This window comes from Polyodon spathula, unplaced genomic scaffold (genome assembly GCF_017654505.1).
Source record: "Polyodon spathula isolate WHYD16114869_AA unplaced genomic scaffold, ASM1765450v1 scaffolds_599, whole genome shotgun sequence".
Lineage (NCBI taxonomy): Eukaryota > Metazoa > Chordata > Actinopteri > Acipenseriformes > Polyodontidae > Polyodon > Polyodon spathula.
In genome coordinates, this window is record NW_024472088.1 from 14052 (window position 1) to 29727 (window position 15676).

General features: G+C 39.2%; 1 protein-coding gene across 1 annotated transcript; it reads right to left on the bottom strand.

The window, feature by feature from the left end:
* Positions 1-12929: 12929 nt before the first annotated feature.
* On the bottom strand, positions 12930-14933 carry id3 (inhibitor of DNA binding 3). Its single transcript, XM_041240502.1, has 3 exons — positions 14413-14933; positions 14160-14253; positions 12930-13589 (listed from the first exon to the last, which is right to left on the bottom strand). The coding sequence occupies exons 1-2, from the start codon at positions 14713-14715 to the stop codon at positions 14197-14199; spliced, it is 360 nt and encodes a 119-aa protein (XP_041096436.1). The 5' UTR covers positions 14716-14933; the 3' UTR covers positions 12930-13589; positions 14160-14196.
* Between the last annotated feature and the right edge of the window lie 743 nt (positions 14934-15676).

Consider the following 15676-nt stretch of genomic DNA (forward strand, 5'->3'; position numbering starts at 1 on the left):
AACACGTGTTTATAGCATGTGTTTCTTTCCCATATGTGAGGCACGTCAAATTCATGGAATTTTTGCATTTGCTATAACTTTTCTAAAGATCTAAGACACAAGACCTGATGATCTGGTTGGTATTCGGATCACTCATCAAACTCCTCAGTTAAGCTTTGAGAAGCTGTTCAAAGTGAACAGAGGCACAACATACGTTCTCAAATTGAGTCATTCTTCCAATTGGCCTACTCTTCATTCCATAAACAAGCAGCTGCCACAGGTATGCTAACACCTCCTTGATATGCCCTGCAGAGGATGCATAGCACTGCCAGGGAGATGGGGGAGGCTGACTTTCAAGCATTTAAGAACATAAGAACATAAAAAAGTTTACAAACGAGAGGAAGCCATTCGGCCCATCTTGCTCGTTTGGTTGTTAGTAGCTTATCGATCCCAGAATTTCATCAAGCAGCTTCTTGAAGGATCCCAGGGTGTCAGCTTCAACAACATTACTGGGGAGTTGATTCCAGACCCTCACAATTATCTGTGTAAAAAAGTGCCTCCTATTTTCTGTTCTGAATGCCCCTCTGTCTAATCTCCATTTGTGACCCCTGGTCCTTGTTTCTTTTTTCAGGTCAAAAAAGTCCCTTGGCAACTTTTAACCACTAGCCCACACTGCCTCCTAATGATAAAGATGTCTTATTCATTGAAGACGCTGGAAGAGACTTCTATCTGAAACGTTTGTCATTAGTTTTTACTATTTCTTTATTCAACAGTATTGAGTGTTTAATAGTATATATATATATATATATATAGAGAGAGAGAGAGAGAGAGAGAGAGAGAGAGAGAGAGAGAGAGAGAGAGAGTTTTATATGTTATGAAAATATTTTGTTGGATTCAATTACTTTGTGTTTCATTTTTTTCTGTGTGAGGGCTTTCTCTAGTGGTTTCAGACAACACAACGTATGGGTTTCAATATTCATTGAGTTTTTGCTGTATATTGACTAAAAAACCCCAGATAATTCCATCCTGTCTCCATAACAAGAGAAAACAACCTATTCAAAGGTGAAATCGTGGACCTTAAATGGATCACGTGTGTCTGTCTTACTCTTTCATACAGCACACCTAAAACAAATCAATCTCTGGAAAAACACTTGTGGAATGTTCAAGTTGGTTTTGGTGTGGTGCGGGGTCTTACCATATGCCTTGGGATGTCTCTCCAATGTAGCAAACCTCAGTATTATCCTGTTTTCATGACGTGGTTTCATTAGGCATTTGTAATGAATCTCCTCCTAGTGGCTGATGAGTTAATAACACTGGCATCAGCATAAGCCAGGTACTGCTCTCTCGACTACAAAGCTTGCTCTTTAGTTATATGGAACACCACTGTAATGAAACAGCATCTCAGCCCATTGAATTGAATGAGAAGATAAGAGCTGGACACAAACCGCCAACCATACGGCTCAAAGATAAACGTCTTACCACTCAACTGAAGAGCACGTGCTGTAGCGGAGAGTTTTGTATGTCTTATGCTGATGTCAGCATTATTAAGGAGATAGGAGGCGAAGCATTATTACACACTGACAAAACTGACACAACTATGAAGGGTCTACAATGCATACGAATAACCTGAATTTTAAAATCGTACAAACAAACACATGACTTTCAGTGGGGTGTAGAGCTGCACAGATCTGAGGCAAGGCATATAATAAACAATATATGCTTTTCTCTGCAGTCTTCCTAGTGTCTGCTTCAATGTGGAAGGTGAGAGGTCAAGCACACTGCATTGTAGATACCTCCACTAGAGCAGTCAGAACATGCAAACAGCTAACCCTCAGCACAGCTAACATTGCTGCATGCTGACTCTAAGTTCTGGATCCTGTCAGCTGTGACCTAGCTGTTATTGTTCATTTTATTGCATCCTTTTGCATGTCCTGCATAATCACATCTTCCACTTAATGCAACATACCTCAATAGTGAAAAAAACTAGCTGGCAAGCATGACCTGAAGGCTTTTTAATGGGGACTGTTGCATTAGACCAGTTTACACACCCCTTTTCACACTTACAATGGTGTAAAAAGGTGAGTGCAGACATGATTATTGAGTGTGGCATACAGATCACAAGTTGTTGCTTTTACACAATTACAAAAAGTTAGCTAAAAGTTATATGTATCTGTGTGGCAGAGTGAAAGTCCTGTTGGTACGCAGGTGTGGGGAATATTGGGAAGCAGGGAGGGGTTAATTTAAAGGGGTAAAGTCAGCTCAGGACGTAGCAATGCAAGAAGGGACTGTTTCACATAAAAGGTTTTGCATTTTATTGTGCACTTTTAAAGAAATGCTTTTTCAATAATTCAAAGTAGAGCCACCTTGCAAACAGTCTTCTATTAAAGAGAGTTCTTGATGTCACTGAGTAGTTCTCCCATGAGCTGCTCTCTCACACCAGTCTGTGCTGTTGCGTCATTACTAACACTCACACGATCTCAATAATGTGCACCTCAGAGCTGTCTGACAACGTGGATCTCACAGAGAAGCTTTGCCATGCTGCCTCTTTCTATTTCTACACACTTCCATGCTCTCCCTCCTCTTAATAAAACAGCCCTGTCCTCCCCAGTTATACCAACCAGCTCAAACAAGTATGAACAAGATTTTCTCCTCTGTAATTTAGTCCTACAGCCACAAGATGTCAGTATAGACTCAACTTTGGCTGTGTAATCCGCAATAGACCATTAACACAGACTATTAGCTAGAAAATGATTGATTCGCACACAGAACTGGCAGAAGAATCTCACTTTCAGTTTTCCTCTCTGTGAAAATGTATTGCATTTTCTTTCAGTAATTTTTAGAGACGTGTGAATTATATCGTTTTAATTACACTGAAGGAAAAAAGCTAAATGTAATCTTGCATCTCTTGAATACTGCATGGATACTGCATTAAAAAAGGTATCCATTTTCCAGTGTGGGAATTTCAAAAACACTACTTAGAATTATTATTATTTTCAATTAGAAGCACACTGAGAATTCCAGATAATTGGGGGAAATCTTTATTTGGTGTCACATTGCTTAAATATTGCTTCTTCTAAGCTTGTCCGGTACTTGGTGGCTGATTGCTCTCTGAACTTTGTCAAGTTGTGTCTTAAAGGACCTCAACGACATTTCCTGCCTATTCACTGCCTATTCCATACCCTCACCACTCTCTGTGTGAAAGAGCATATTTCTCCACTTCATTTCCTTCTGTGTCCTTTGGTCTGGTTTCTGTACATGTGTTGGTTCAGGTTAACTATAGCAACTCCTTTTAGGATGTTAAAGACTTCAATCATGTCCCCTGTAATTCTTCTTTGTTCCAGATTAAAAAGAGTCAGTTCTTCTAGTCTATCTTCACAGCTTATCTTGGTAGCGCATACTCCTGTGAACCCAGAACCTGTGTTGGGTCACAGTACGTGTTTTCACATGTATAAAAGACTTGCATTTGAACTCTCTTCACAGAACAAACACAGATATAATTCAAGAGATATTCCTGCAGCAATAACGCTGTCCTCGTTAGCTGTATTTTTCAGAAACACAATTTCCCAGTCGCAGGTCTTGTGATCATGAAAAGCCTGTTTGCAAAACAGAACTTTTTTTGCCAGCTGTTACCATTATGTTTTACTGCAGATGAAGTATGATACTCTTTGCATCTTGTTAAATTTGCATCTTTATGGTTGTCTGATAGTCAGCTAATGTGATTGTCCATTCATCTGAGAAAAAAACTACTTTGGTTGCTAAAGTTTTGCCTCTGAATGAATTTCCTCCTTTGAACACTTCAATGATGTCACCGTTTTGAATGGACTTTGCAGCTGAATGCAATTCCGAGAGGTCTCAGGTAGTTTTTTTTTTTTTTAAGCAGGTGACATCAGCCATGCTGATATGGAGAATACAGCACGGTATAAACTGAAAGTGACACTGCTGATCATGAATAGGGTTTCTCCGTGTTGTGGAAAACAGATAGCTGTGATTGGCAGAAGGATCCTGAGCAGTCTATAATGAGCAATAGAGAATCGTACAGAACATGCATAATATAATATTCAACAGATAAGACATGAGCCATGATGAAACTGTAGGTCACACAAAGTATTCCATTAAGACACATGGATATGTTTACTGGTCCATATGATTCACCTCTTTCAGCTGCCAGAATATGAGGGAAATAAATCTTAAAGGTGTGTTTGAATCTCTTGCCAGTATATTATAAAACATATGCAGATATCACAATGGCTGGGATGCAAAGACATACTATATAGTATTTCTTACTAGCTTCATAACAAAACGATGCAGACAAAGAAATGTGTGCATAAAACTCAAGACAAATGCAGTCGGAAACATCTATAGGAGGCAGGAAAGCGTGATCAAAGTTTGTTGCAAAATCAAGTCACTTCACCGTGCAGACAGATGTACAGATGGACACACAGACACAATCAGCGCATAATGGCTCACATTGTTTTGGAATGAGGATTTTAAACATTGTTCAAAGTTAGATTTGTTATCCATGGAGGAGACAGGGGGCTTGAAATGCCATGCAGTCTGGGGACAACCACATGCTGCTTCAAATGGAGTGCCAGCAACAAATGACCCGCAGTGGATCAAGTGCCTCTTCTCCTTCCCATCCCTTACGTTCTTTTGAGTTGCTGTCACGTGAAGCTGACAGAAGCTCTGGTTTATTTCATATTATTTTGTTTCGATGCTGTGATCAATCTAGTCTTTATCTGCCGCATGCAGAGCGTATCCATGACTAAATAACATCAAGCTTGTTTCTGTAGCTTTAGTCCCACCCCTGAGGCCATCCTGGCTGGGACTCTGCTGCCTTTGAGCCATTGAGCCAGCCAGTGATGCACACTGAGAACTTGCTTCAATTTGCATTAAAATACATCTTTAAAAACTGCATTCTTTATTGCAGATCCCTCGCAGAATAATATGAATTCCCAAAAATTTGAAGGCCCAATTTCTTCAATTTTGTCCAGGGATTCTTTCATTCCTGTATTAAAATCAGACCAGCTGTCTTGCCCTTCATGACTGAAACTGACAGATGTATTTCTATAACATCATGTGAGAGATGTACCATTTGTGTGTTGGTTTTAATAGTTATTAGAATATGTCACAGAGATTAATTAAAGTTGTATTTCTAGGATAATGGCATTGCTGTGGTGTGTTACAGAAGCATTGAGTCAATAAAGCCAGAGACAGGAGGTCTGGGTCACTATTTTAACAAGGGAGTTCCATTATTACACAGGAACAAGCCACAGCAATGTCATTAAAGTTGTTTATTTACCTCTGAAATAATCATTGCAGTCCACTGAAAGACTTTTTGGAGAGCAGGACTCATTGACCATAACATTTCCACCCCAGTCTATTACAGACTCTAGGTTTAACAACTTTAATTTGGGTACAAACAGAGTACTGTAATCTACAGGACTAGTCATTTATTAACCTGGGCTGAGGGGACAGGCTAGGATATCATTTGGGGTTTAGGACAGCGCTAGAAACAGATTCAAGGGGCATTTCTACATGGGAAACTTCTAAAAGCCATGCTCCTTATATTTGCTGCAATCCCAAAAGTTACCACAGGGTAGAGCACTGGGTCTTTGAATGAGCAAGGGAGAAATGTGAACGATTCCAGCGCTAAGTGGTTAAGGCTAGCTCTCACGTTTGTCATTGAATGTATCTTTTCCCCCACTATACATATATATATATATATATATATATATATATATATATATATATATATATATATATATATATATATATATATATATATATATGCTGTAGCGTATTTATAAATAAGAGATGGGTACATATATATTCATACTACCAAACACGCACGTATGTTCATATTCAGTATGCAATGTATAGATTAGAAAGAAAGCAAGCAACAAAGAAAGCAACAAAGAAAGACATACCAGCAAAAAAAAAGTATCTGAACAATAACGTGCACTTGTGTACAGTAGCTGTACCGAACTCGTTTAAAACGACAATGGCCAAATATTCATTATATTTGATCTTCTTGAAAGTAAATGCATGCAGGTTTGTGTACTGTACCGGTAAAATTGATCGTTATGGCATATAATTTATATGTATAATTATAATCAAAGCAACATCCCAGCTGCATTCCTTTAAAGTATAAAAAGAAAAAAAACGGTTTCTCTTTCATTATGGAGAATAACAGACACTAGTGGCAAAGGATGGGTTAAGTACAAGTCAGCGTGATTTCTAAAAAATACTGTTTACACTCCTTATGCAGGTGCGATGAAATGCTTGCATCGTTTGTGTATCCATCTTGAAAGCTGAGAAAAAATCCCACCAGCCGAAAAAGTTTCAAAGGAACTCCTAACGAGTCTTTGTTTCATTACATTGTTGGCTCAAGCCTGTGTAAAGCGGCCGTGATTGGAACTGGGCGGCGGGGGATTGTTTGGAGAGCGGCGAGTGAAAGGGGGCGGGGAGGGGGGGTCCGTTTCCCTGCTGCTCCTGGTTGAGACTGGACTTGGAAACGATGTCAGATCAAGGGAGGACAGAGCAATTGGAGTGATCATCCGAGGCAGACAGGCCGGCGCCAGCGAACACCTGCGAGCGGCCAAAGAGGAGCAGAATGAATAACACAGGTGTGGGAGCGCTGGCGTTGTAAGAGCCCCCTGCCTGCACCCCGGACCCGAGGGGGGTTGTTTCACAGTAAGAGTAGTTACACGGAGGATAAATACAAAAATAGCTTTTTAACAAATACTGTTAGCCTATTAATATAAGTGTGCTTATATTCCCCAACGATGTTAGTTACTAACTTATTACATGCTAGGTTCATTTCTAAGTAAATAAAATTGAAAAGTTGTGCGACAGCAAAAAAAAACAAAAAAAAAAAAAAAAAAAAACATTGGAATTGTGTTAAATTGTACTATACAATTATTTGATAAGTAAACTGATAGTATGGCTTTATTATATTTTATACACACACACACAACAGGAGATTGTGAGGCAGTTGGTAGACATTACACAAAAAATGGGTCATCTTTTTAAAATTTGCTTCCAATAACACAGCTTGTCAAATTACATCAGCTGCAGTATCGGAAGTGAAACATTTGAGCTTCTGTGATGACAATGTGGCAAGAAAGTTTTCAAGCTGAAGGAAAAAAAAAATGAATTTGAAGTATGGAATGTAAAAGGAGTAAACGTTTTTTTTTTTTTTTTTTTTTTTATGTTATGCATTTGTTTATTTACCCAATTCATTCCTATTGTAGTTAAGAACTCAAGACCAACTTGCCAGACTTAAACTCACACAAGCTGAATACCCATATGGTTCAAATATAGGAGAATGCAGTAAATAGATACTAAAGAACCATATTGGAGTAGAACATTTAAAAGTCCAGTGTTGTGCAGAAAGAAATAAAATAAATATTGAGACTGGGAACTGGGAACCTTGGAGTCAGGTAGTCAAAGTAAAACTGAAACGACCAAAATAGATGAGGAACCAATGAAATCCACAACCTCATGAAAATAGCATAGACCCAGGTATGGAGACATAGGGCTCTTTTGTCCCACAGATGCAATCAGATTCATAGTGAAAGTGTCACTGAGGCTGGCTATAGTGGTCTCTGGACAGGGCTTTCCTCTTCCTGAGCTACAGAGCCCAGAGCAGGACAGCGAAACATACTGTGAGCTGTTACTCAAGGAAACAGACACCATTCTCAACTAATCTCTTAGCTTGCAATTGTAGACAGTTTTAAAAAGAAAGGCAAAAGATTGAATAGGTTTGGAGACTGCATTGCTCCTTTGTCCTTTAAGAGCCACTGCTGATGTACTGTGTTCCTAATAATCCCACCAATTTTGATCCTAAATCATTCCAGGCATAGTTATCACATTAGCAATACTTCTCATTCATGGCATATACCTCATTCAACCCTGAGGCACCAATAAGATCATTTCATGTTACGTTTCAGTGCAGACTCATTGTAAAATATACACTTTCTTGGTAAAACTAAGTCAAGTAGACAGATGTTTGTGCTGGTGCCTTCTAGGCAATGTTTGAAGATTAAAGTCTTTAAAATCTTAAAAGGAGTTGACATATTTAGCCTGAACCAGTACTTTAAGCACAGTACAGCAACCAGTGCCAGAGGACACAGTTGGAAATGAAGTGGAGATAGACTTAGAACAGAGGGAAGAAGACTCTTCTTTACATAGAGAGTGTTGAGGGTATGGAACGGATCATGTTGATGCCAGTCTTGAGATTTTGAGATCTGTTGGCTACTAGGAACTGGACAGGCTTAGCCGAATAGCCACCTCTCATTCGTACATGTTCTCATGTCTGTCTACTTTCCTATTGTTTGAACTCTTATTTTGAAGGTATGTATGATTTACAGAACTGCAATTCCTTATACTTATTTTCTGTCAATACAGAATTGTTTATTTTTATACAGAATAGGTACTTTTAATAACCTTTCAACAAACATTGGGCCAAATAAATCCATTCCAGAATCAACATACGCCCCTAAATCATTTAAACAATACTTAACATCAACCAAAAAGAAATTAAACACATACTGAACAGCTTGGCTAGGACAAGGATTAGTAAATGTACATATAACCTTTTTGATTTGCACTTGACAATTTAATCTTGTACCTGCCACAGCCATTTATACAAATCATGGACACTAGCCAGGCACCACCATTACAAAACACAAACTAAGTAGCCCCGTTCCTGACTGGGACAGTCGCCACTGTGTCTGGAGAGGGAGAGCAATTTGTAAATGATTATCACATTAGTAAAACAAGTGTTCTCTGAAGTTGTTCTTAAGAGTATAAGGTCAAAGGGCAAGCACAGCTGGTGGCGTGGAGAGGCTTACTGCTGAGGCTGTACATGAAGCCCTTGAAGTGGACTCCCCCAAGTTTTACATCCAGCACTCGGATCACAGCTGGAACCAAAGACTAATGTATCTACCATGGCTTGAGTGAGCCCAGATCTGGAAGAGCAGAATATTATTACTTGGTTTCGCCATCACTCTACTACTGAAGCTAATGGTGTGTACAATCTCAAACAGCACCAAGTAGTTTGGCATTGAATCCTGTGGTCATTCTGTAAGCCAATACTATTTAGGTAGGATGTAGTGCGTTAATAAAACCTGGTAATGCACTGCTTAATTGGACTGTTTATGAAGGTGTACTTAGTGTAAAAATAGCAGCTAAGCAGTTGGAAAACTGTAAAATGTTGTATCAGTGGGGGAAACGCATGTGAAATTGCAGACTTTGGTATCCTTTCATTTGATACCTGTAATGGTTGCAATAAAAGAAAACAGTTTTGGGGCTCAGTGTCCTTATAGGTTATGCTAGCACAGCGCCTTTCACATGTATTTATCATTTAACCGGGATTGTCTCTACAAACGTGACTTTCTTACAGTGAGACGCGGAGGCTAGCTTTAGGGCTTAGTGTTGTGTGCTGGCGATTTAAGCAGTAGGGTCTACTTAACCTGTTTTCCGCCGTGGCACTGACACAATATATTCAGTATAAGTATAGAGCCCAGGCTTTGGTGGAAGAGCATTTGTTAAAACTCGTTCTTCTTCATTAAAATCCCACGACAGAGCCAAGGTTTGCAGGAAGCATTTTCTATCAAAGCAGGGTCTGACAGCTATACCCTGAAGGAGAGGAGGCTATGTGCATGTCATTTTATTACGTGTAATAGTTATGGGAACACCATGTTTAATGTTCTTGTTTATTTGGCTTTATTTGGTAAATCGTGTGTGGTGGTCTAGATCAAATTAGACATTTACTGAATCCTGGCTCAAATCACCAACTGCTTCATGACACTCAGTGCTGCTGTTGCTCACTTAGGTGCCTCCCCGTGTGAGGTTCTTTCTTGGTGCTAGAATACAGCTGTCCATATTCTACAGCTATGTAGAAGTTTTGCATCACCTAGAATTTTAGATGTTAGATCTTTTATTTAACATCATGTAGTCAAAGAAACTACAAAATGGTATCGCAAAAGTACCTGGAAGACGTAATAGCAGTACAGTATTTCAGATTAGATTTCACATTTTTCAATTTGTGTCAGTTTTTCGTTAAGTATGGGGAAAACTACAAAGCGGTATGTTAAGGTAACATTATTCAGCTGGTTTCATTCGACTTTATGAAGCAATTAGTTCCTTCTATAGGGTGATGCAAAACTTTTGGCCTGAGTTGTAGAGGGAGGCTCGACCTTTTATTCCATGGTAATGGTCAGTAGAAATGCATCAATTATTTTATTAATCAGTTTTGCAAACCTTAATTAAACCTTCATTAATCGATCACCCTGATGGAGCCTCACACAGCTAGCTACCCAGTAACAAATGCTTCCCTTGAGTGTTGCTAGAATAAAGCTCTTAAGTTTGCATTTGTTTTGTAGAAGTGGGTATGGAGTGGTAAAAGTGAATGGTATGGAATGGGTTACCTAGCAACATTGTAGATGTTGAGTTATTCTTTAAGACTGACTGGACAAGCACTGTTAAGCCAAATGGCCTCCTCTGTTGTAAATAATAATTTCTTCTTATGTTTGCATTAGAAGATCCTGTATAAAACGAAACAAACTGTACATAAGGCTTTGATCAAGCTTCTAGGCCTGTTCTAAAAAAAAAATAATAATAAACTTTTTTAACACTAAAGCTGGTCAGCAGCAGTAAAACTAAAACAAGTGACATGTTGGGACATTGCTCTGGAAGAATTCATTCTGTAGAGGGTTCCAGCTTTTGCTGTGGTCCTGTGTGCAGGAAATGTTAAATATGGGGTGAGGGAAGGGTACTACAGAAGGGTCAATGGTCTGGGCTTTGAAATTCCTGCTAAAAAAACTGGTGAAAAGTACTAATCCACTTTCAAGGATCTATTCATCACAAACGAGAGGCTTAAACAGCTTCTACAGTATGTCTTGCTCAGGTGCATTAGAGTTATTAAGGGCTTACCTGTGGAGAAATGGGCTTACCCATGTTCAGGTCACCTGGGTTGGGATTATGTAAGGGTTTTAGAAATGGAGCCCTAGTTCCCCATCTCATTGAACAGCTTGGAGACGAAGCTGAACCCAGCCCTGCCTTTGCTGCTCTGCGGTTATACAGTAAATTATTGGCTTAACTGAGCTTTGAGGACAGTAGCTTACAAAATAGTATTAAAAGTTACCTTCTTAAAATTGCATACGCTCTACAAATAGGTTTACAAAACCCCCCAAAACATTTATGACTAGAGATTCCCGTGTCGCTGAATAATCTCAAAATTTCACTTCCAGGATTCAAGTGATTCAGCATTGACAACATGGCTAGACCCATTCGCCACGCTCTTTGCAAAGAAGTGACCCCCTCTGTCCTCAGTTCACTTGATTTCCAACTCTGATTTCTGTGCTGCACTTACCAAGTATTGGATATGGATAACTTTGTCAAATAATTAAATAAAGACTCTCCCTCATTCTTATTTGTTGCAGGATAAACAGATTCAGTTCATAGCTCATATATACAAAGATAACGTGAATTAGGAACTGCCTGTCTGGTACTCAAGCACAGGTGTTGGGTGTATTCTGGAGGGATTTATGACAATTCCTAAACAATCACCTTTAATTCCTTCAGGGTGGTAGGGATGTAGAAACTGGCATGACTTTAGAGGCCAGTCACCATGAAATATCTGCAATACAGCAGTGTGCAAATGTATAAAACACTTCCACTGCTTGTCTAATTTTATTGATGACTTTAATAGACCACACATGCAATTAATTTGCAATAGTAAGAGGAACATAGCCACAAATGATAAAGTGCCTGCAACATTTTAGAAGTTGTTTAAGATACCTAATTAAAACACAAATTGTGTCTAACATTTTCACACAAGTGCCTATTGTTTCTATATCACCAATTACTGATTGAAATTCCTAGCGGTATGTATAGAAAGGATATAAATGACAAATCTCGAGCTGTTCTAATAAATGTGCATACTATAGCATGCTCAGTCTTGCATAAGGAAGCACCTGCCAACCAAACTTCTGAAACTGACTTGCAGCAGGGAGATGCAGCATTTCTTTATTACAGAGTCCATGGCAGGAATTTCATTTGCATAACCAGTCAACCCATTTTCACAAGTGTGTGCTACCAGTAACAGGTGTCTTTTATTTGTCCAAACTTTCGTTTGAATGTATTTACTATGTTAAATGACCTGTACATAAAGAACATCTGTCTAGATCTCATCGTTCTCATGAGCAGACATGCAAGCAGGTTTTACCGTATGTATTAATGTGTGTAGTTATTTATGTATGTGGTTTGTTATTTATGTATATAGTAGATTCACACATACTGCGGTCATTTCCTGACAGCATATTAATTTGTTAATGTGTTCTATGTATGTATCACAACCTGCTGCCATTGTACTCCCCCCCCCCCCCCCTTCTCCTCAGGGAAAAATACACTATTAAGGACATTCAGAGATGTATACAAAAACCTCAGATCCTGTATATACCGCTCAACACTTCTCTGAAGTCATTTTTAATGCCACACAGGTACCAGGTGAAGTGTCAAGTAATGGTTATATGCAAATATACAACATGAGCCTGTACCAGGAAAGATGCTGGAATTGGCAACCCTCCACATGTCTCTACACTGCATCATGCAGATCAGCATTACATGTTAGACCTTACATTGATTAGTCATGCTGTAAATGAGCTGCTTAATAAGCAGACATCATTGTCTGCACTGAAGTAACAACTAAGAATTGTACCCTTTCCAAACTATTAGATTTAAATTAGTATGATTGAGACCTTTGCAAAACATGTAATTAGGATGTGTCTTGGATAGATGGCATACTTACTAGTTTTGAGGTTGATAAACTGGCACCCAAAAAAGATCCAGCTTGGAACTAACATTTTAAATAAAAGCAGATATACTAAATATTTAATACTGTAAAAAACTAAACAAGGTACATTAAATATACAAAATGCAATTAATATGGTTTAAAATATTTTATTATGAAAAAAGTACAATGTAAAGCATACTTTTATAAAAGTTTATAAAACTTGGCATACAACACTGTCTACAGAAATTCTCATCCCTGCAAACTTTCAGAATCAACTCTATTATAGAGTGCCACATAACATCTGGAAGATAACCTTCCAACAATACCACCCCCCCACCCCCCCAGTCCTGCTTGACTATTCTCCACCACACATCTGCACTGCCACCCCCCCAATTTCAGAATTTTTTTTTTCAAAAAAACTGATATTCAAATTAGATTTTTAAATATCCGACTTCATCCACTTAAGCAATTCCAAAAGGGTATATTTGTTAGTCCTGCAGTAAAACAAAGTCACTTTCAATTTTTGGTTTACTGTGCAGGTTTAGAAAATAAAAGATAGTACTGCAACAACTCCAACTATTTGGGAATTAAGCTTTTCAAAAACTAAAATGAAAGTCCAAGTGTGCTCATCCGATTTGGGACTGGCCAGTTACTGGCCAGTTAAGGAGTCCGGCTGTTTTGTGGGTGGGTGTAGATAAACCCTTCTGTGGGGATGTGTTAATCCCCCCCACACCCCCTTCTCTCTAGCCCAAAGGCACCCCCTTCTGTCACTTTCTCCTGGTATGAAGTGAAGCCATGTGTTATCCCACACCTGCAGATTGAATAGAAAGAAAGGGCGAGTCAGTTTGATTTTTTTTTTTTTTTTTTTTTTTGGCAGATCAGACGAATGTCCTCAGACAGGCTGGCGCCAGAAAGTTAACTCGCATTAACCTCCAACTGATAACGCAACACATTGCTGTTTGTTAATTGGCAGCCACAGAAGAGAGAGGAAAGACGATCTTCTGTTTCTAACTGTTTGCAGATGGATCTAAAAGGGCATTCAGATCGACTGGAGGAGGGTGAACCAAATGCTTGCTGGCGCCTTCCTGGCGATATGCAGAGTCATTTTACTCGCTGCTGTGTTGCACTAACATCTGCACTGCTCAGGACCTAAGCAAGACATATATCCTTTATAACAAACCTCTTCCTGTTGGTCCTCCCTCCAAAGGCGGATAACAATGCATTATCATTTAACATAGCACACATGTAAATAATTTAGTATAAAATGAGTAATTTTACAGTTTAATCCAACATTTAGGTAAGCAAAACGATGAATGAAAATTATAGCACTCTCAAACAAGGAATATGACGAAGACAATTTTCAAATAGGAAATGTACTCACCTTTTAAAATGTAAGTGACGATGTTTTCTTCCGTGTGCTAATGGCATAAACTCGTTCCATCTCCAGATGTGAAGTCACAACCAAAATCTGATGCCTAGTGGAAGAAAGAATAAGAGGATTGAAGAAGCTGTAGCAGCCAGAGCTGAACCTGAACTGGAAATGTGATGCAACGATCACATTAACAACGTTAGTGTTAATCACTGCATTCAGCAACACAGATCCTACGCGCATCGTACTGTTAAATAATAATTACCTTTATTGACAGGACTACGTCAGGGGTCTTTTCAGTTGGTTCTTCGTCTTTCAGCGCTATCTGCAAGTCGAAGATGTAGTCGATGACATGCTGCAGGATCTCCACCTGGCTAACCGACGTGTTCTGCGGGATGCTCGGTACGAGCTCTTTCAGCTTCGAATAGCAGTCGTTCATGTCACACAGGATGCTCACAGGCTCCTCCGTTGCGGTTTTACTCCGGGCGATGGCAAGGCTCTGTTCGGAGATGCAGCAGACCCCTTCGTAGCAGCTTCTCATCGACCTCACTGGGCTGATCGCTTTCATGGTCTCCCCTTCGGATTGACAATAACAACAGTAAACCAAACAGAGAGCGAAGACAAAGTCGAGCGTATCTCTTCAACGCAGATATAATTCCTTAGCAAGATAATATATTTGTCAAACTGCTGGTCCTTTTTGGTGTTGTTGCTTTTTCAGGTTGCGTTCCTTTTTTTTCCACCCCCTTTCGCTTGCAACAGCTCTCAACTACAGAAATAATGCTACAGGGGGCTGAATGGTTTATTTTATAAGACACGGCGAATTTAGCACCGCCTCTTATAGAGCTTTAACCACCCACTTTTCTGCCACAGCCAATGGAGAGGCTCTTCTAAACTACAAGGAGGCGGGTTATTTAAGAGGGAGTTTTCTATTGGCTCCTGACAGACCCCCCCCCCCCAAAATAGTAGAATAATTAAAGGAATGAGGAAGCTGCAGACAAGCTAGCAGTGCTGGTTAGGTGGAAAAAAATAAAGGCTGAAGGCATTCACGTGGTATTTCATAGTCTTTCAATATATTCTTCTTAATAATAAAAGCATAGTTTGTGTGTTTGTGCTTCATTCCCAGTGGTCAGCACCGCATAACTATACAGACAATGCATCTAAATCACAAGCGGGGTTCCACAATCACTTGACAGCATCCCTGTAAATAATTAGTGACGCCTCGTTCCCCAATTTGCTGTTCACATGACCCGTAGACATCCTGGCGTAAGGAATTATCTATTTATTTATTTGCACGAAAGTAAAAGCTTGTGGTTCTGCGAAGTTATACTATTTGTTGTATAAAAAAAAAAGTCGTGATATAATTTATTGACTATAACTTTAATCATGTAGTTAAATTGGTTGCACCGTATTAAAAAGACATCCATTTTTAAACTTTTTTGAAAGCTTCAAGTTCTGTGTACTCAATAAATGTGCATCTGTGTTTTACCTGTATATATGCATTAGTCTCCGTGTGTTGTATAGTTACTTAA